This window comes from Sturnus vulgaris, chromosome Z, assembly GCF_052056855.1.
Source record: "Sturnus vulgaris isolate bStuVul1 chromosome Z, bStuVul1.hap1, whole genome shotgun sequence".
In the NCBI taxonomy this organism is placed as follows: Eukaryota; Metazoa; Chordata; class Aves; order Passeriformes; family Sturnidae; genus Sturnus; species Sturnus vulgaris.
The window spans coordinates 48,514,932-48,536,874 of record NC_142283.1 but is presented as its reverse complement, the minus strand read 5'-3'; the positions used below and the strand labels follow the sequence as shown (position 1 = coordinate 48,536,874).

Below are 21,943 nucleotides of genomic sequence, written 5' to 3'. Positions count from 1 at the left end.
AACTTTTGTTTCATTTTATCTGTGTAACCGTCTCTTACATTTTGTCCAACTCTGATTTTGATTTTCTGGTTTCATACAGTCTCAAGAATCTTATGAGCTAAGAGCAGCCTGTGGAAAACATGAAGAGAGGCTGCAGATGTTACAGACCAACTACAGAGCAGTAAAAGAGCAATTAAAGCAGTGGGAAGAGGGCGATAGCAGGTAAGTTACATAGCTCATTAAAAACATTTTCCTTACACAAGAAATCTGAATAGAAGTATTACATAGGTATTCAAAAGAGAATGTGATTTGAAGGAAGAAGCTACCATGTGGTCAAGATTATCCTTTATTAAAGCAGAATACATGGCTTACCCCTATATGAGAAAAATTGCAGCTGGAACCAAGAGGAAATCTATTGACCTTGACTTATTTTATTTAGGCTCTCATTGAGAGCTTGACTACTGGACAAAGGTCAGCTAGGATTGCTTACTTATGTTTTTCTAATTCCTCACTCATTTTTTTGTTGTCTGTATGTTTTTAATTTTCTGTAACAAAACAGTTGCTCATTATGTTTCAAGTAGTTTTTAAAAATAGTTTTATTCATGAAAATATAGAAATAATACCTCCTCTAACATTTAGTGATTCATATATTAACGGAAACTAAAATTTCTTTCCTTATAGGGGAAAAAATAAAATAATATGCATGAAAGCAGGGTGTTTTCATCTGTTAAATTATTTAAAAACAAATTATTTCTGATAATTTCACCAAAAAATGCAGTAATATATCTTTATTAATGGAAAGAGAAAAGAATTTACCACATAAAATTTGCATAATGAACATTCTGTATATCATTCTCCCTTAGGCTCTATACAGAACAGTGAAAATTTTATGCAGAAATTCTTCCTTTTTTAAGTCTTTAGCAGACAGAATTTTTGGTAAACAGATGCAATTGGAGGTATGAAAACATTTCTTATCAGTTCAGTTATCAAGCACTGCTGTTTTTCAGGACCTATTTCAAGAAAATAATTTCCTTGTGGCTTTAGCAGGGCTAACACTTAATAGCTCAATAAACACTTGTGTGTTTTACTAAAAATAATTATTTTTGAAGTTAGAACAATACTGACTAATCTTGACACTAACTTTGTAACTCTCTCTGAAGAAAAAGAGTCACAGAAAATGCTGCAAAACTGGTGGCTGTTCAGAGTCTGGGGTGACATAAAGCATCCTACTGTGAATGATAAACTGTTCCTCATATATAAGTAATGCTATGGCCCATCTTAGTAGATTTGCATTGCTTTGAAATGCTAGCATTTACTTAGGAGTGGTTTGTCTTTAAAAAAGGAAAAAAAAGTGTGGATGAAAACAATGGTAAAGTACAAAATTGCTGCAGGCATTGGTGGTAGCACAGGAGCATTTTTTAAATACCCAAGCATAATGGCAAATATATTTGGTTAAATTATAATGAGAAAGTTTAGATATTTTTAGGAAAAGTATGAATTTCTTTTCTTCTAGCTCACTGTAATAAATTCAGTGCAATCTGCAAGTCACTTAAGGATGATAGTTACTGCATTCAATGAAATTATTTAATTCTATGTCTATACCTAGACAGGCTTTCATATCCACTGACAGGCCAAGGCGACCAAGATAAAAAAATTTTAACTAAATAAAGACATTAATATCTTGAACTTGATATACAGTGAAGCACGGGGTGTTCTGGTTCTGACAGTTAAAAAAATGCAAAACAAAAGGGAAAGAGAGGCAAAGGTGACTTCTGTTTCTGTTTAAAGTAAATGGCATGACCTTGTGTTATAATGAATGTGTTTGGGAAAAGTAAATATTGGGGAGAATATAATGCTCAGTCTTCACTTAGTCATCTAATTTTTTCATCTCTATTTAAGATGAGCTGAAAATAACAGGGTTTCAGTAATTTTTGTCATCAGATTAGATTTGTATGAAGCCACACTAAAGGAGGTTTGGTTTTTATTTTTAATATTCTTAAACAAAAAGAAGTGGACAAGACACAAAAAAAAGCAGTCTGTAACAATAAGACTGTTATTTTGGTACCTCAAAAAGCTGTATAGTGCTTCTGTAATGTAAATTGTGCATTAAGAACTCAGTATCAGATGCTTATGTGGCATTTCTGGTCTCTTGTAAATGATGGAGGACCCCATTCTCCATATTCTTCATAGCTCAGTATCCGTTACTGAGATGGCAGCTGATGGCACCTAATCCACCTGTCAGTGTACATACGACTTGCACTGATGTACGTGACTGCAAAGATGATGGGGGTCTTAGGAGGTTACCACATTTTCCAAGAGTTTATTTCTATGCCCATTAGGAATTTGGATTGCAGAGTTTTAAATTGATTTCGTAAAGGATTTTTAAATACAATTTTTATCTTTGACATTATTAAAATACCTAAAGGTATTTTAATGACAGAAAAACTGTTAAATATTTTAATTTTATTTTTCTGTGCTTCTAAATTATTCTAAAGTCAATGTTTATTCTTAATACATTATCTTGTCCACAGATAGTTAATTCCTTTATTAAACTGTAGAATAACAGTGAGGTTTAGAGTGGGCATTAGTTGCAACTTCCAGATTGGTTTGCTGGGGCATCAGGGGAGCTGATGATTTTCCCGTTGTTTTCAAGAGATTATATGATGATTTTAACTTCTTTCTCCTATCAGTATTCAAAGTAATGTTGTCATAATGTGGGTGACACTATTCTGCCACACATCACCTGGGAGGCATGGCGTCATAGTAGCACAATATCTGTCTGAAACTAAGTAATTGAACTTCTCTTTATTATCACAGAAAAGGTTTCATGTCTCAGAATGTACACTTCATACAAAATTCAGATTCACTGGATGCTGTACTTGAAAATTTGTATTTTCTGAAAGCAGGGGTGCTTTTATTCTAGTTCTCCTAGAACATTTAGATATTTGAAAGCAAATAGCCTTTTTTAACTCATAAACTTGCTTTAAAATGCTTGAAAATACTAATAGCAGATACCAGTGTACAGGCTTTTGTCAGCTTTGTCAAGAGGATCCTGATGTGATATAGAATGAGCTGTCTTTTTACAAAAGGAAGCACAAAAAGCTGTTGATTGAGAAGTGTTTGTTTCTTAAACGGTGTTAAAGAAACATACTTTTTTCTGAAGTGCTTAACAGGCCATACAAGAGGAATTCCTTGCAAAATTCCGTTATAAAACCATTCACCAAAAGCAGAAAAGGAAAACATCAGCTCTTTCTTTTTTTTCTTCTTTCTCTCTCCCCCTTAAATCAGTGACAAGTTACAAGTTTGCTAGCACTAACAGAAACTGTATTCCATGATCTAGGGATTGTGTTAATTAATGTGGCTCTCATCTGTTGGAGGTGTCGCTCTTCATTAGCCTGTATTTTACACACTGCCGTGCTTCATTTTTGGAATGAGGTGGTGAGGGGATAACCTAGCCAGCCATCCTTGTTTGATCTCTGTGATACATACGCAATGCAGAATGCCTCAGCTCTCTTGGTTCCCTGCCCTGTCCTGCTAATCCCAGCTGAGCTCATTATGGTGTAGCCTTGCTGCTACTCCTGGAGCCAGAGCTGTCCAAGCTAATTACTGGTAGCAGCAGAGCTGCCTGTTAAGGGTCTGGTGTGGATCTGCTAACATGGTCCTTGGTAGTGACCTGCAAAAAGCACGAGGGAGTTGCTCTCTTTCTTGCTGTGCACAGCCTGTCCTTTGGGTTTAGTGCTGATCCCTTCACACAGCTCTTTCAGCTGTAGTAAGTGTAAAACTTCGTGAAGGAAACTCTTACTTTAGAAAACATACAGTTTGCTGCTTTGATCTCATAATTCATAGGCTATTACACTCAGCCAGGCAAAGTAAAAAAATGTCCTTTTATACTAGACAAAAGGAAGTTAGTATGGTATAATTAGCCCTTTGCTGTGATTTAACACTTTCTTTAAGTGTCTATGATTTTTTGTTTTAATTTACGAATCAAGACATCATAGAAAGTTTTATTCGGAGTTTGGTTTTGTCAGCATTAAAGAAAATGTGTTTTCCCGATGGATCACAATGTAAACCCGTTTTGTGGCAATACCATGAAGGCTGCTATCACAGAATTTCAACAGCAGCAAATTGTTTTCTTCTATGTAAGTCCTTGTGTTGACCATAATCTCCCTTGGTGTATTATAGGCAACGTTGCCAGTAGCTGTGTTACATGGGGTATTCTTATATGTGAAGGTTAAAACTGTGCACCTGTTCTTGTCACTTTGTTGTCATATCTTTTTTTGCAGTTTTGAAACTATAACGACAAATTATCACATGCAATCATTTTGTGGGTTTTCATTTTCCATTTTTATGTAGGAAAGAACACTTTCTTGCCATGTATGTAATTTCTTACATGTAATTCCCCTTCCATACTAATGAACACATTGACCACAGGCAATAGTAACTCAAGAGTAATTACATAAGCCTCTTTTTTCACACAAAGCCATGCAAGAGAGATTGCTTATATATTGTGCACACCCTGAAGGTTGGTACAGTTAGACTGCTTTTCTGGAGTTCCTGTGCAGTCACATTTATAGGAACACCCTTATTTCTGGTATGTTGCAGATCATTGACCTTGACTAGACTGTGGTGAGGTGGCACAAGCAAACTGTTGAGCTCTTTGAAATACAGAATTTATAAGACAGAATGGCTTCATAAAAGTCCGCATAGTAAAGACTTAGTAAGAAGCCAGTGCAGCATGGTGTTCATTAAGGTGACCTCCTCGTGTGGATTTAGGTGCTGTTTGCTCCTTATGGGCAATGTCACTGTTAGTTGAAGTAAGGAGGAAATGAATGTGTAACTGCGGGGTTTAGATGTCTTTCTCTAATAATGATAGTCTTTAATTTGTTAAAGGATTTCAGCTCATTTTCTTAAGAAAGTCAATACTAAATTTATTGTACTTTTTGGATATGTGGATAGAGCTCCTTTATATTGCATCCATTGTTTTTTAAATTCTGTGGATAAAGGACCTGCGGATCTGCGGAGTTGGACCAGTTACTTCTAAGTGTAATGTTAGAAGTAGTATAAGTAAACCAGGTTAGCCCATAGCTTTTGTAAATGCACTTAATTTGATAGAGCCTACTGATTGTTATCTTAAGTTGATGTAGAACATACATAAACCAAAACCAGTGCATCATTGCTTAAAGAAGTGTCTGCGTAGGGATTTTATTTCAGTTTAAGTAGTTTTAGCTTTAAATATGTATAATTTCTCTCTCAGACTAAACCAAAGAGTGAGTGTTCAGAAAATAGGATTATTTGTTGTTGCTTGTTTATATATTTAATCTGTAAGAAAGATTTTCTCTGCCATCTTCTGAGAGATAGAGCAATGATGTAAAATGTCTCTAATATGCACATACATAAATCATGTTTTTAGCCCTCCACTGGACCTGCTCTAGGGGCTCCATGACTCCTTCTAGTGGGGAGCCCAGATATGGACAGAGTAGTCCAGATGTAGCCTCACCAAGGCTGAGCAGAGAGGCAGAATCACCTTCCTCAACCTGCTGGCAGTGCTCTTCCTAATGTGCCACCAGGGCACACTGCTAGCTCTTGGACAGCTTGTTGACCTGAAGGACTCACAGGTCCCACTCCATACAACTGCTTCACTGCACATCCAATTGCCCTGCTACCCAATTGCAAGATGGCTAATTTAAACTATTTCCACATCTCCACTGTTAGTTGGAGCGTAGGGATACCCTGTCCCTTTGGCCTTTATGTACAGACTTTGTAAACGTATAGATGCCTGGATATAAACTATTCTGTAATTTTTACAATTTTGCATCTTTCATTTTGTATTATTTGTAGGAAACCTAGTAATAGATGTGAGCAACACTCAGTTATTTGACAAAGAACATTCTTCAACATTAAACATGATGATGTAAATCATAATTTTCACAGTTAGCTGGAAATTTGTTGTCTGTTTGAGTGCTTAGTTGTGCATGTCATCCATTATAGGAGGTACGCTCTGGGTCTTTAAAGCATATGGAATCACTACAACCTCAGTTGTATCCTTTCTCTGCTGTAGCAGCTATTTAATAAATGTTTCTGATAAGCTTTTCTTTTTTAGGAAAGCAAGACCTCTTGGTTTCTGCTTTCCTTATTCCTGTGAAGTGAAAGCAGCTGTCCTGGTGTAGTGGTATGTGACCAACTAGTTCACAGGAGCCTATCTTAATACCAGCAACGTCATGTGATGCCTCTTGTCTTTTCTAGCTATTAGAATGGGTATGGTGGAGAAAAGGTGAATTAAGTGTGCTGGAATGCTAGCAGTAAGAAATACAAACATAGGCTCTATTAATTCCTCTGCTTCTTGAATGTGTGTTCCCTCCCTCCTTTAACTGAATATTGCTCAGTGAAAATGACAGGCTCGAGTGTGAGAGTGGGAAATACTGCACTACAAATAAATTAAAATGTAAGAAAGCAGCATTTGGTGTAATGCAGAGTATCGTTTCTAAAAGATGTTTTTAAAGGACCAAAGTCAGAACTGTAAAATGCCACATGAACTCATGCAGGGGCTTTTACAAATTAACAAAATGGCCCTTTTTGTGAAGAGAATTAGTTGTTTTTTTTCTAGCAAGCTTCCAGATACATTTTCACCAAGCGCTGTGTCAACTGTTTTCCCGTGAGAGGGTTCTGTCAAGGATGATGAGACTAATGCTTTTTAATTGTTTAGCTTGTCTCTAGAACATTTCTTACCTGTATCCACCATATCTTGTAATTTCCTGCATCATAGCTAGCAGACAAACTTGAAGATTTAGTGTGGCTTTTTTATATCAAATGTGTTTCTGTTTTTCCTGTGTTCTTCCATATGCAATCAGACTTGCCTCGTCTTGTACTTCAGTGACTTCTCATATATGATGGAATTGTGTCATACTGAAAACGTGAGTAATGCTGCTAAACATTTTTTATAGATAATATAGAAGCAGGTAAATACAATTAAAGTTGCATTAATGATAAAAGAAGGGCATTGTCAGGGTCAAAAAAGCAGAGAGATGGTGAAGAAAGTTAAGGACTCTATGTTACCTTCCCCATGTATTGCTTGCATAGAGCTATTGCTTGCCTTGCTGCTGGATCAAAGTGGTTTCTGTAGATTATTTGGTTTAGAAATGAATTGTTGTAGTAAGCACGCTACGTGCAAAAGAACTGCCTTTTTCTTATCCCTCTGTCTGGCCTAGAGAAACGTCTTCAGCATTTAAATGGAGATGTCTGATTAGTCTACAGATATATGCATGTGTAAAAACAAAGAAGTCCTAAGTGTCTTATATTAAACTGTACCAAATGTTCATAGAAGAAGCCTATGAACATACAGTCTGTAACACCAAAGCACACTGATTGCTGCTAACATGTCAGACTGCTACTTTAAGAGAATAAGGAGTGAGTAAGGAAAATAAATTTCTCTACAGTACTTCCTGTAAAGTTCTGGGATTTCAGGTAAAGGTAGCCGTGCTTGGTACATTCTGGCAAGATGAATTTAACATACAGTGCTAATTTTCCACTTGACTTTACAAAGTACTGATTTTGGAGAGGAAATTGTAAATTTTCATGATTCCATGTATCTCAGCTTTGATAATACCATATGGAACTTCAATAACTGAATTTTGAAAAAATGTAGAAACATTTATTTCAGAGAGTGAAAATAATACTTTACAGGAAAACTTACTAAACATTGTTTACGTATTCTTGCTTTATCTCTTGAACTCTTCCCTAAAGTGTACTGTTTCGTAATTTTAGAAAGTCAAATGTGGTGCTTAGTGGACCTTTATTGTGACCCAGCATGATCTTTGTGATAAACTACTTAGCTCTCTTTTGTTTTATGAGGTAGATTATGCATATACATGCAGAAGTTTAACCTATCTTAATGCTTTTGGATATTTTTCCAATTTCTAAGGAATTCAGAATGCATTTTCTAAGAATTATTATAGTACTTGCTTTTTTGAAACACAATCACATGAGTATAAACTTCATATCATCAAAATTTTCCTTAAGCTCAAATACTTTAGTGGAAGAAATAGATTAAGAAATTTATTTTTATCCTTACTTTGCATTATTGGAAACCAACTCCATACTAACAGCAGGCTGTAGGCAAGAGACTTTAGTGTGCTGTCATATGAGGTTTATAAAGGTCAGAAGTACTGATACAACAACAAAATTCTCTTGATATTCACATGATAGATGATGTACCCTCGTACTCTGATGGTCACTGAGTTTTATTGGTGGCAGTGGTACCCCAGTCTTGGCCCTTGAGGTTGAATCTCTTGTGAACTAACTACAGGCACAAACACTGTTTATGAGGCTGTTCTGATGGTCTTATTTTAAAGGAATGGATACCTGCAAATTAGATTAACAAGCATAATTCACACAATGTAGCATTTATATTTTTGTTAAACAATTCTTGATAAATAAGCTGGATTTTGTGCTATAGTGAAAAAAGATTACTGAATGGTAGAAAAAGTGTTAGGCATGGGTTTCTATAATCTTTTTGCAAACTAAAGGTTATGCTGTGTTTTGAAACAATCTTAGTCACTAGTGCTTCTTTGATTTTGGTGTGACTATTGACTTGAAATATATCTCAAAAGGCACTCTTGACAACTATGACACTATTCACTATTTTGTTGGGTGAACAGACATTGGGCTGTTGAGGGGGAAGTTGCTTTTATCCTGTTTTTGCTCCTGAATGTGGGCTGTAAATCAGGGAGAGTTTACTTAGGAACAACAGATATTTCTTCCTGCAATTTTCATTCATCCTACAAGTGACTGAATTGGGAAACAAGAATGATAAAGACATATTTCTGGGAAGTGGATGCACAAGTAAGATAGATAGATTAAAGACTCTGTGTAGTCCAATACTTAATTTCCTTGGTTAATTAGGACTATACATTTCTTAGTGTAAACTGTAATTTTACAGTATTTTTCCTGTGAAAAAATTCCAGTAAATCACTCTGGATAGTATGAATGATCATAGAATGGGAGTAATGCTAGTTCTTTTTGCTTTACTCTTACCTTGGCAGTGTTATCCTCAGACATATGTAATGCTTTTTGCTCTCTCATACTCTATTTCAAACACCTCCTCTCAGGTTTGCTCTCAGTTTCCAAGGATGTCAGTTGACACATAAATATACAGACCCATATAACAAGCATATTTTGCCCTTTCTGCAGGCAAATATACTTGAATCATAATGCAATAGGAAGAAAGTGACAAATTTCTGTCAGAGTAGTATTTCCCTTGTAAAAGTTGGATAGTTTCTGCTTGGGTTGTTTCTCCTGACTTGAAGTAATTTTGGAGTAGTAGAAAATTAAATCTAATTTTTGCATTATGACATAGGAGACCATTTTTGACAGCTTCTTCCTATATTTTTTGTATGGGCTTTTTACAGAAGTATGTGTAATGAGCATGTGTGCTCTACTCTAGTTTTATAGAGTGGAATTTTTACCCTTCTAAAAATTTGAAGACTAAAGAACAGAAAGTGCAATTCGGCTTTGCTTACGTAGATGTTTCTCTGTTGATGTGCTATCTTTCTTCTCAAGCACCTTTCTTTTCTGAGGGGAAGAAAATAGAGCTGCTTCTGCTGTCCTATTTTCCTTGCAAGGATGATTAGGCTATTTAATTTAAGCTTTGGATAAGCAAAAAATTCTTTGACACTATGTTGACCTGGTGTCTTTAGAACTTACTTTTTTGGTTACTGTAATAAGCAATGCTGCTGTCCCTTTTTAAGGACTGTGATAAAGTGCATGCAAAGCTTCGTTAGCAGTCTTTTTCTGCCTGATTTTTTTTAATTTCCTGTCTTTAGCAGTCTTCCCTGACTCTAGAGGAAAACATTTGAAAAGGCAGTAGTTAACCTCATGGACTCAGAGGAAGGCTTCCCTGACTGCAGCAGCTCCTAGACTAGCCCCCTGATATCTGTCCATACCAGCAGCAATATGCATTAAGAGATTGTGGTTGGTTGTGCTTATTTCTCCGAAGAGTCATCCTGCTGCAGTCTTTACAACATGTAATCCTTGGGAAGGAGTCAGTTTCCTCAGTGGGTTATTCCATCCTATGTATTCAGCTCTATTAGAAATTAGATTCTCTGCATGGTTTTATTTTCCAGATAAAATTCCCTGGGACAAATGGCAAAAATGTCTTATTGTTTGTTTGGATGTTTATTTTAGACTGCCATGAGCCTGCTCTCTTAATTCCTTTTATCTGTATGCAGGGGAGTGTGGAAGTCTCCTGCATGTCTTACCTGTGAATGCTGAAAGCTGCTGATGAGCAATGGCTGACTTATGGGATGTGTATTACTCAGGAGGCACTTGTTTGCTAGAGGACTAACTAGAGTCTTCTGGCAATGGGTTAACCCAGGGTCAGGAACTCTGGAGGGAAGGAGCCCTTTAAACTCATAACTGCAGAGAGAAACTTTATGCTATAGTTCAGGCTGTCTTTCTAAATTACCTTTTCTTTAATGCATTGAGACTCAAGTGCACATGTGTACATGTACCTTAGATTTGGAGCTGTGTGAGGGCTCCTGATGGTATCTTTAGAACTGCTGACAATTAAAAATGATGAGTGCTAGGATATTTTGTTCTAGCAAGAGAGGGTGTATTTTGCAGAAGCCCTGCTTATATACAGATGGTGGGAGCATTTCTCCTATTCTAATAACCTGATAAGTAAGCAACTACTACAAAGAATTTCTTGCTGATGCCTAGCTATAATCTAAAAGAAATAGGAAGTAATTATTCTTGCATAACTGATTCTATAGCACAGTTTTTGATATGCTACTCTTCCTGAATTCCAAATGGGTGAATATTAAAAAACAAAACTTAAAAAGGCGGGAGTAATCAAAAGTATTATCTTGTGAAAAATAGAGCTCAGGATATTGTATCTTACTGAAAACAGCAGATACTGTAATTGTGGGTCAGGACCAGTACCTTGAAAAATGTGTGCAATACCACCATAAACTATTACCTGCATAGATTTGATCTCTCTTGATTTCTGAATATCCTTATTTTAATACTCCTAATTGAGACTGTGGCAATCATAGTTGGAGGATGGAAATGAAGCAGTTGTACATAAAACAGGATGCTGCGTGCTTTCCTGGTCTTGATTTTCCAAATGTGTTAGAAGAATGACTCTTTCCATGAAGTTAACAGTAGTAAACAAAAGACTTTCAGATTGTTCTCAGGATGTAAAAACACGTAATTAGAAACCTGACCCACCATATTAGAAGATCCTAATAGTATTCTAGGAAATGCCAGTAGATTCTTGCTAATTTAGGATGCTGATTCCTCTCAAATCAAGGACTCAGTGTCTCTTCCTTGGAGCTGGAAGTTCTTCTCTGACAACCTAATCTAGAGTATCTAGGATTGCTGCTGCTCTGTTTCTTTTCAACAAAGTAATCTTTGAAAATACTTTGGAGTAGATTACATTGTCAGAGAGTCAGCTTGTTTTGGAAGCAGATAAGGAAATGCTTATATGTTGACAAAAACTTACTGAAGAAATACACTAAAATCTGCCCGATATACTTACAAGCAACATAACCTCTTTTTGGAGAAGACTCAAGGCCATTAAGCAGTTTCAGGTGTGCATAAAGCTGAAAAGCAGTACCCTAGTTTCTAGACTTTGTGTGGCTTTAAGTCATTTTTCCCACAGCTGATGGGCTATCATTTAAACTTGGCAACACTGCTAGAAAGTACAACATGTGAGCATAAATAAGAGCAAGACATTTTTTCTGGGAGCAGTCATAAATTCTGGACTTTTTTCAGTCTGCTACTTTTTATTACTCTCTAAACTACATTGCAAAACTAGTATCTTTTTTTTCCTACCTTTTTAAAAGCTGAAAAGTCTGTGTGGGAGCTGAATAGTTATTTCAGAGACCATTTTCAATTCATCTAGTAGACAGACATAGGATTAGTGTAGTCATAAAATTAGAAATAGCAGTCATGTATGTCTCTCATGATTACGTAACCTTTATTATTGGCAAATTTGGTATGTTGCTACTGCAAATTTTCAGGATACATTTTCCAGTTATACAGTCTTCTCTAGGACTCCCTGAACTTTAAATATAAACTAATCAGGACTATAAAGACTCCCACAGTGCAATCAGAGTTGTTCGACATGATTTGCAAATGTGTTGTATATTTTCTGTTTAAAAAACCAACCCATATTGATCAAAATAAACTGATGAAAAAAGTGCATCTAGGCCAAGTGATAATTGCAATTTCAACATTGCAAGCCTTTAGAAATGTCTTGCTGTGCTAGAATTACCATTGCAGAATTGAGTTCAGACTTAAAGAAACTTTATAAAACTTTAACTCAATGGTTACTTATTTTCTTTGGTTTGCATTGCTGATATGTATTCCTTTTAAGGACTCTCCTTTGCCTGACCTTATTTATTTATGTACTATTTGTGTAAATTTACAGAGACAATTCTGAACTGGTTTTGTATTACTTTTAAGACCATTCAAATTTAGTTAGCTTTTATTTCTGTTTTTTTCCATCAATTTATTAATGGATAAGAGGTTACAGAATTCTGGCTTTTCTACACTCTGTGTGTTGAAACAGCCCTACTCCCTATAGCAATAAAAAAGATTGTGCAAGTTGTCAAAATAGTTCACAGTATTAGATAAACACTTGTGCAAAGTTTGTATCTGGTATCTCTCTATTATTAAAAATATATCCCAGGAACTTTTGTTTTTAAGAGTTGAGTTAAATAATAGAATTATTACACAACAGGAATGTGACGGACAATAGAATGCAGTAATAGTCTTTGTCAAGAGGCAGAGTGTGAAAATGAGAATTTATGAGCTGGAAGTGACCAGTTAGTACTCAGGCTTGTTTTTTCTCTTGACCTGCATATTTTCATTATATTCGAATCCTACCACTCATTCTTGAATTGTAGTTCAAAGGTTTATCTTTTCTGAGTCTACAGAGCAAACTTCTTTTCATAGAAAAGTTTTTTGTTTTTCTATTGTGATAACCATAGACTTTGTTTTGAGTTCCACATTGCTGTATGTATTTCAATATAGAACCTGACTGTTGTTGTGATGTTGTGTATGGTTTGCTTAGCAACAGTTGAATACCTATAAGTAGCATATTCTTCCTTTTGTATGGGGGTTTTATCTTTAAATGAACTTCAGTTTCTAGTTCTTCTCATTTCTTGAAAAATGCTTAGGGGTTTGAAGGGTTTTCGTATTGTTTAGTAGACCTGATTTTGATATTGTGTTTATGAGATCTTGACAGAAATAACATGCAGCCATAGAATTTTAAAATTTCAGTTTTAAAAAGGAAATTTGTTTTCCTCAAAAAATGCTGATTTATAAATTTCGTATGCTTTATGTATTTCCTTGCTCAAGCAAAAAGATACATAGTATGAAGGAGAGAACTAAATGGCCACTCTGCTTTGTCAACTGATACATTGTCATTCAGGAACTTGTCAAAGGATAAACTGAAAGCTCCGTCCATTACTGCTTGCCAAAGCAGACAGTTGACTGTGTGCAAATTTTTGTCGGTTTATGCTTCTCCTGCAGTTCCTTAATGTACTCTTTGCTGAATTTCCCTCCTGGAAAAGAAAGTTGTGCTCAAATACTTGTGCCACTTAGTATTATAATCGGAAGTAGGAAATGTACTGAACCTTATCTGCAATATAAAGACTTACAATTTATTTCACTTCATTTAGTGACTACTGGATTTATTAGGAGAAAAAAATATTTGATATCTGATATAAAAAGTTTAATATATACTTTTTATTTTTTCTTTTTAAAATCAAGCTTGTAGTTGCAGTAATTGTAAAATGTGAAATCCATGGGAAATGCTAGGAGAAAAAAAATGGTGTAAACACAGTTAAATGGATATTAACATAAGACATTTCTTGCCTAGTCTTGAAACATCATCAACTCCCAGTGTTTCTACTGTCAGAAGATGGTGAAGACAAGTACTTATATTCACAGCTTTCGTTTCAATTTCCATGCCTTAAGTCTGCAATCAGCTTAGGAACACTTCAGACAGAAACTCGTTTCCCACTTTCGAAATATCTTAAAAGATTCTATCTCTGTCTCCGTTTTTGTCTTGGATGGTTTCAGATGACACAAACATGGTGCCCTTAGCTCAGCACTTGCTAAATCAAAAACAATGGTCAGAGAAATTGCCTTTTCAGTTAGGATCAAAACCTGACACATTTCTTCTTTCCATTGTTTGATGTGTTCATTGAAAGTGGATGATGCAAAAACTGGTGCAGTAAATCCAGTGAGCATATGCTTAAGAGAATAATAGCAAATATTTGCTTAATCTGCTAAAATAGTTTTAGAAGTTCTTGTTCACAGTATCTGAAATTTGACACCACTATAGGGTTCTGACTCTATAGTTCCAGTAAGTTAGTAGTCTTCATTACCACACACAGAACTTGGTTTTGATCCTTTGAGTTGCAGGATTCTAGAGGCAATTCTTCTTTTACCCTCAGTAAATGAGGGAAGCATCTCATGTTGCTGGAATCTGTGCAGCTGGATCACAGGTATCTTGAGATACCTAATCTGCTTTGTAAAAGGGTTGTATGTGAATAGTTTAAAAGTCTGCTGGGGCACACATAGTTTTTCAAATGCAATCTCACTTTTGGGTGAAAAAACACGGATATATTTCTTTTCAGACTCATTTAAATTATTTTTTGGAGAGGGAGAGAATTTCAGAAAAAAAAATCAGTTTTTACCTATTAAGTTGGCATATCTGTTTGAGACACTGAGGGAGATAATGCTGTAAATGAAAGACTGGAAAGCAAGTGTTTCCCCCCCCCCTCCCGCTTTTGGCCACTGTGTTCTTTCAGGATGAGTAATTTCTTCCAGTGTTGAATTATACTTCAGCCGTTTTCTGTGGCTTCTTCAGTTGCCGTGAGTTCCTTGAAGTCCCTTCTTCTTTCTTTGCAAGTTCTTACTTGAACCTTCTGTGGTTCTGTGGCTCCTTTCAAGTAATCCTGTTCACTTGTCCTTGAGGAATGTACCAATTATAGAGCCTCTGCAAAGAGCTGTGCTCTTTCTTCAAGAAGACCACTTGTGTAACAAAAAGTACAGGCTATGGTGCTTTTATGGTTAATTTTAGAGAACTGAACTTGATGTGTAGGTATTGTTATAATGCATATACAGTGGGTTTTTTTCTTTTTACAAGTTCTAGCTAGAGTATTTTAAAGGTTTTATTATGTTCTTCAGATTAAAAAGTGTGAGCAGAAATCAGTATAGTATTTGAAATTTGCTTAGTGCAAATGTGTTGGCCTTGAGCAGCCTAATATTTGCATTCAAAACTTTAGAAGTTAGCGAACAGAAGATTAGCAGGCTTCAGATGTTAGAAATAATAAACCAGCTAACTGACTAATTAGGATAGGATAGGACAGGACAGGATAGGACAGGATGGCAGTAATTGGTTCAAAAGGTCAAGAAAATTAAACTCGGGATGCAGGTAGCAGTCCCCCCATTGGCATGGAGCTTACTCAGTTTGGTATAGTGTGGCATGTATGATTTTCTGCATATAAGACTTTTTTTCAGTCAGCCACAAAGAGCACAACTCTAGAGACAGAAGAACTCACCAGGAGGAATTGAGTCTCTTAAATGAGACCATGAGTGAAATATGAGACCTGCTTTCTAACTGACGTGATAATATCCTCTTGCACCAAGAATGGTTGTGCAATAAAGGAATTATTTTAAGGATAGGAGGAAGCAGGTATTGGTAGTCAGAAGTTTTCTTTCATCCTGTCATCATAAAACATATGTGTGACCTCTGGCCATTGTGATACCTCTTGGTTCTACTTAATCTATTTAAATAACTGTCTTTCTTGAGTGAGCCTAAAACAAGACATGGCCACACATGCCATCTCAGAAATGCTGAGCAGAATAAAATCTGTATATTTACTGACTCCTGCCTATACAGCTACCATGTTCTTAGGCTTCACCACAAAGGAATGTCACTGCTAATGTTTGTCATATTGGTTCAAAGGACATAATTTTTTTTCTGCAAAGCTGCTCTTGAGCCAATTGGTCTTTTAGCATGTCCTCTTTTAAACAGTTTTTATAACAGGACTTTGCCTTAAGTGAACTTCATGAAGTTCATCAGCCATTTTTTAAAATTTCCTATGAAGTGTTGGTGAGCAGTGATCTAACCCTCTACTGAGCCCTCGGTTGCTTCCCTCTGTGTTACATCATTTGTGAACTTGCTGTGAGGCACCCTAGCACATCTTTGAGGTTGTTAATAAAGACAGTAAACAGTACTGGCTCTATAATGGATCCCTGAGGAATGCTTATAATTGCTAGCTGCCAGGTGTACTCTGTATGACAGATCATCACTCCTTCAACCTAACAGTTCAGCCAATTTTACAGACACCATATCTAATTTTCAATTCAGATCTCAAATTCTTGGCAATAAGGAGATGAGAGACCATCTCAAATACCTTGCCAAATTCAAGGTATACACTCTTGCCTGCTCTCCCTTTATTCTTACAGCCAGTCATAAGTGCAACGAGGCTGGTAAAGCAGAATTTTTCCATCGTAATTGTGTGCTAGTTTTCAGTCACCTTGTCTAGTAGCTGACTGGACATTATTTCCAGGATTACTTGCTCTGTGACTTTGCTAGGGAAAGAAGGAAGGCCTGTATTGGGTTTATGTAATTTTTTTATTTGTTTGTTTATCTTAATTTAAATAATATCAGAAGAGAGTGGACCAAATCAGTTGGCCTATGGTTACTCACTTTCCAGAAAGGAAATAATAAAAATGAAACAACTAGTCAAAAAATCTTCAGCCCCTAAACACTAGAGCAAGCAGTGCAGAAACACTGGTTGGAGTTAAGAAAGATACTGTAGCTGAAACTCACCTGAAATATGTACTTCTATTTAAAAAAATTAAAATAAAATAGTTCCAAAAGCCATCCCCTGTCCCCAAAGAGTCTTGAGAAGCTCTCTCTGAAAGCTTCTGAGAGAGACTGCAGTTTTTATGGCCCTTACACGGAAAAGGTCAGAATTTAAAACTTGAGCTTGCATTGCTGAGAAACAGGTAGGATCAATAAAGAGAGACAGGACAAATGCAGGTGGGAAGTTGAGAAGCTTAAAAAGGCTCTTGAAGAGTGGTTTTCAAAGGTCCTTAAGTTATTACAGTAAAGTTTTGCTTAAATGGAGTGAAAAATAAGATAATATGGAAGTTCATAGGTTTGCTTAATGATAACAGTGTAAAATGATACACTGGGTTTACAAGGCCTAAATGGTCAATCTTTGGTATTAGATGATTGTTAAGATGTCTTTCAACCCAAACCATGCTGTGATTGTATGTCTCCATGCTAATGATGATTAGAAGGTGCCAACAACTTGTGTATGCTTTGCAGCAGATGGATCAAAGGCATTAGACCTATTTGAAGTATCTGTACAGCAATTATGAGGTCAAGTAGAGTAAGTACATTGTAAGTACATTGAAGTTAATATTTTTCACATGCGGAAGGTGTGAAGAAGCTGAAGCATGAAATTACTCCAACCTCACTGTTAGCAGCCAGTGTGCCAGTGGGCCGGCAGGGTGCCACTCTAACTCCTGCCTGCAGAACGGGCTCCAGAGGGAGCTGCAGATCCATGAGCCTAACTGCGTCTATACTTTGAAAATGGCAGTCAGTCTTTAGGAAAAAGAGAGTGAAAGGGGGAAAGTAAAAAGAAACAAAACAACAACCATACAATCAACAAAAAGCACCATAGAGAGAAATACCACTAAGCACAGATCAGCAGAGTTTTGTTGGGGAAGCATTAATGTGGCTTCTGTAAAGGGAAATCCTGCTTCATTAACCTGCAGGAATTGCAGAAGGGTGACAGTAAATGTGTGGTAACAGTAATCTGATCTGTATTTTTTCAATTGCCTTTAACAAGGCTCCACATGAAAGGTTATAATGATTTTTTTTGGTGGGATTGGAGTAAAGGTCCTTTTAGCAACTGGGAACCAGTTAAAGCAGAAGAAATAGGGTGGCTTGTGTGCCACTTCCAGGGTAAAAAATTGGAATCACACTGCAGAAGCTGTTAGGCTTCTATGTTTTCTTGAGTAGCATCTGCTTTTGCCTCTGTTGTAGATGTAGTCCAACCATGCTGATGGTTGGATAGCCCTGGGCTACTCCATTTGGGCATTTCTAACATTCACACAGGCAAGTCATTGACTTGAACAGGTTGAATCTTGTATCGCACATTGTAATTTTTGGTTTGGACTTGACTAAAATTTTTCCATCTTAGATATATCATAACTTCAGTTGGAGATTATTTCATAAATAAATGAATTAATTTGGAGGCACTTCAATTATTCTGACTATAAATTTCCCCTTACTTAATATAATTAGTTTACTTCTGCACATCTTTCCTTAGCCAAAAGAAAAAATATATGTGAAGAAGTTTACTCTTAAAAATCTTGTGCAATCACTATTGCATGCTTGTCAATTAGTGTTCAGAGAGGCAGTGCATATGTTCATAAATGTGTTCATTTAAATGTTTTTCAAGTTGAAAAGTAGCTTGTTCAGAAGATAGAGGTTCAAGCAGGAAGCGTATCATGTTGATTTCAGTCTTTAATTACATAAACAAAGTTTTTTCAAGGAAATATTTTGCCATTCAGTGCAAAAAGCTAACATGCTGTGAAGAGTTAAGACAGTGTGGAGACAAAAGCCACTGTAGTCTGGGTAATAGAAGCTGATGATGACTGGCTTTTGGAGGATGAAAGAATAGCAAAGAAAGTCAACTTGTGAAGGCAGATAAGTGATCCCAAAAATAGCTGGATTTCTTATGTGTCATGCAAAGCAAGTTACTTTAATTTTTCATGTTTGCAATTTTCTCTGTAATTCACATTTTGCAGTTGAGTCAGTGGTGCATTCGACTTAAAATGTACTTTAACATACTGTGTATACCAAAAGACTTATTTTCTAAGTCCTTTCCTTAAGTTAGGAAACATTTTGACCAGGGGTTTTTTTGTGCCTTATTTTGGAGGGCAAAGTAGGGTAAAGCATAAATTTCCTGTGGAACAGGTGCTGCTGTTCAGAGTACAAGTGAAATAAGTGAGAACAATAGCAGTCAAACTTTCACAACAGAGCTAGAATAATGTGTATTTTTGCATGAAATGCCTTTATATTTTAAGCAAAAGTTGCCTATTAAATGACTGTGCTCTGTTCTGTGTGCTGTATGATCTTTGACTGAAACAGGTGGGGATTTTATTGCTCAAATAGTGTACAGCTATACAGATAGAGAATGTGTCAGAAAACACAAGTATAAATAAACAATTTAAATAAATGTCTTTCTTTCTAGGATTTCCCAATTTGACTTTGAAACTTTAGTACTGGTATCCTGGCAACTTTATTTGTATGTAATTTTATTAAATTGAAAAAAGAGTAATTCAATTTGTTGTGCAGACCTTAGCTGGTTGATATTACAGAATAAACTATGGTAGTAATATAGTAGTCCATCAGGGCTGGAAAATGGGAGGAATCATTCTGTTAATAAGTTTCTTGAATAGTTACTAGATCGTAAGACGTATCTTCACAAGTTCGGCTGGCAGTTTCCCCTGAGACAGAGTATTTATTTACCTCTTAAAAGGATTCCTTCTCCTACTGGCCTTCTTTTAAACTCAAACATTTTCTTTCCTAAAAAAGATGAAACTTCTTAGTGTATGTTGCAATCAGTATTGTGTCTGAATTTTGGAAATTCAATTGATTTACACATTTTAAAAAGCTGCTGTACAAAGGACTCCTTACGTTTGAAGTAATGCTACATGTTGTCAAATTAGAACTAATTACTGGGTGTTGACAACTTTATTTGTATTTATGTGTATTACTATACGTTGGTTATGGGTTAGTTTTATTTTTTAATGATTTTAGTGGCATCTGTGTGATTGTACCTATTTCTTTAATTCCTCTTTTATTGCCTGAATCTTGAAGAAGAATTGGATCAGGTGAAAACACCAATCTTCGAATAAGTTCATAATACAGGAACTATGCTTATAGCAAAAAGGAGAAGGTACAGTATTTTATAGCTGTAGTTGTAATTGTACTGGATTGAGCCTGGCTGGATGCCAGGCATGTACCAAAGCCTCTCTATCACTTTCCTCCACAATTGGACTGGGAGGAGAAAATATAATGAAGGGCTCATGGGCTGAGATAAGGACAGAGAGAGATCACTCGCCAGGCACTGTCATGGGCAAAACAGACTCAGCTTCAAGATATTAATTGAATTTATTACAAAAAAATCAAAAGAGAAATAAAAACACCTTCTTCTCATCCCTCCCTCCTTCCCAGCTCTCCTTCTTCCCCCCAGCAGCACATGGAGACAGGGAATGGGGGTTATGGTCCGTTCATCCCCTGTTGTTTCTCCTACTGCCCAGGAAGGGAACTCCTTCCCCTGCTCCATGGGGTCCCTGCCATGGGAGACAGTTCTCCATGAAGTGTAAGAGTCCAGTCTCACATGGACAACAGTCCTGCACCAACTGCTGCAAAGTGGGTCACTTTTCCACGGGGTGCAGTCCTTCAAGGACAGGCTGCTCCAGCGTGGACCCCATGGGATCACAAGTCCTGGTGTGGGCTCGTGTCTCCCCAGGTCTGCAGGTCCCTGCCAGGACCCTGCTCCAGCCCAGGCCTCCCATGGGGTTACAGCCTCCTCTCAGGCATCCACCTGCTGGGGTGTGGGTCTCCTCCACGGGCTTCAGGTGGATCTCTGCATCCCTGTGATCCTCCATGGGCTGCAGCTGCTTCACCATGGTCTGCAGCACAGGCCACAGGGGCATCTCAGCTGCAGCACCTGCTGGAGCACCTCCTGTCCCTCCTTCTGCACTGACCTTGGTGTCTGCACAGTTGTTCCTCTCACATGTTCTCTCTCTGCTCTTCTCTGGCCACAATTACATCTGCAATTTCCTTTTTTTCCTTCTTAATTATGTTACCCTGTTACTGTCATCTCTGATTGGCCCAGCCTGGGTCAGTGGTCTTGTAGGTGCCAGGGATTGGCTCTGCTGGACATGGAAGAAGCTTCTGGCATCTTCTCACAGAAGCCCCTCTTGTAGGCCCTCCTACTACCAAAGCCAGGCCACTCAAACCCAGTACAGTAATCTATCAGAATACTAATTAATTATATAAGGTTATTTTCTTTCCAAAGATTGGCTTCTTTTTCATAACTGTGTGTTTTGTAATCATATGGCCATACCCGTGATTTGAAAGTATCTTTTCTCATTAGTTGTCCACACATCTGTTAAGTCAATGACAATTTGTATGCATATATATACACTACTACATTTGCAATTAACGTGTATATTCCACCTATTTATGAAATACAGTGATACAGTAATTTCATGCTTATTCAGATGTCTGTTTTAATTCTAGTCTACTATGTGACTAGACTGGAATGTATGTGAATTCGAAAGTAAATCAAAATTATGAAATTGTAAGAATTGATCATGAATATCTTCTTTTATATCTTTATGATATCTACAGTAGTTAATGCTTCTGTGGAGATGAGTCTTTGTCAGTCAGATAGGTAATATATTGCTACTGCCTCTCCATCGTTCCTCTGATTCTTTGTATTATTAGCTGTTCCTGAATGGTCTGGGAGAAATATTCAAGAGTGCATAATTACAGTCCAGCTGGGAATTGCATCTGTGGTGAATTCTTTATGCACAATACTGTACAAAGGAAGTAAGTAGGAGACTTGGAGAAGTACTCTACATATTCTTAGCAATAAAGCTGTACCATTCTTTATTGCAGTTTTCTCCTGGTGGTTGTTTTCTCTTTTTTGAGATACAGTTGACCACTTGAATGAAAAAATATAGATTTTTTTCCTTAATTTTAACATTCTGTCTTTAAAATAAAGTGGGAATATCAAGCTGCTGAAAACTGAAAGTAACCTTTTTCTTTTGTGCTGCGTCTTATGTTTTGTGTTCACAAAATTGAACCACAGAATTGAAGGTTTAAATACTGACTTTAAGAATCACTTCTTTG

General features: G+C 36.6%; 1 protein-coding gene across 1 annotated transcript in view; it reads left to right on the top strand.

Moving 5' to 3' along the window:
* The window catches only part of CNTLN (centlein), a 168,238-nt gene that overhangs the window by 77,686 nt on the left and 68,609 nt on the right, over window positions 1-21,943 (top strand). The window contains 1 exon segment of the mRNA XM_088157014.1: window positions 80-201. Coding sequence (XP_088013140.1) covers window positions 80-201 — 122 coding nt within the window.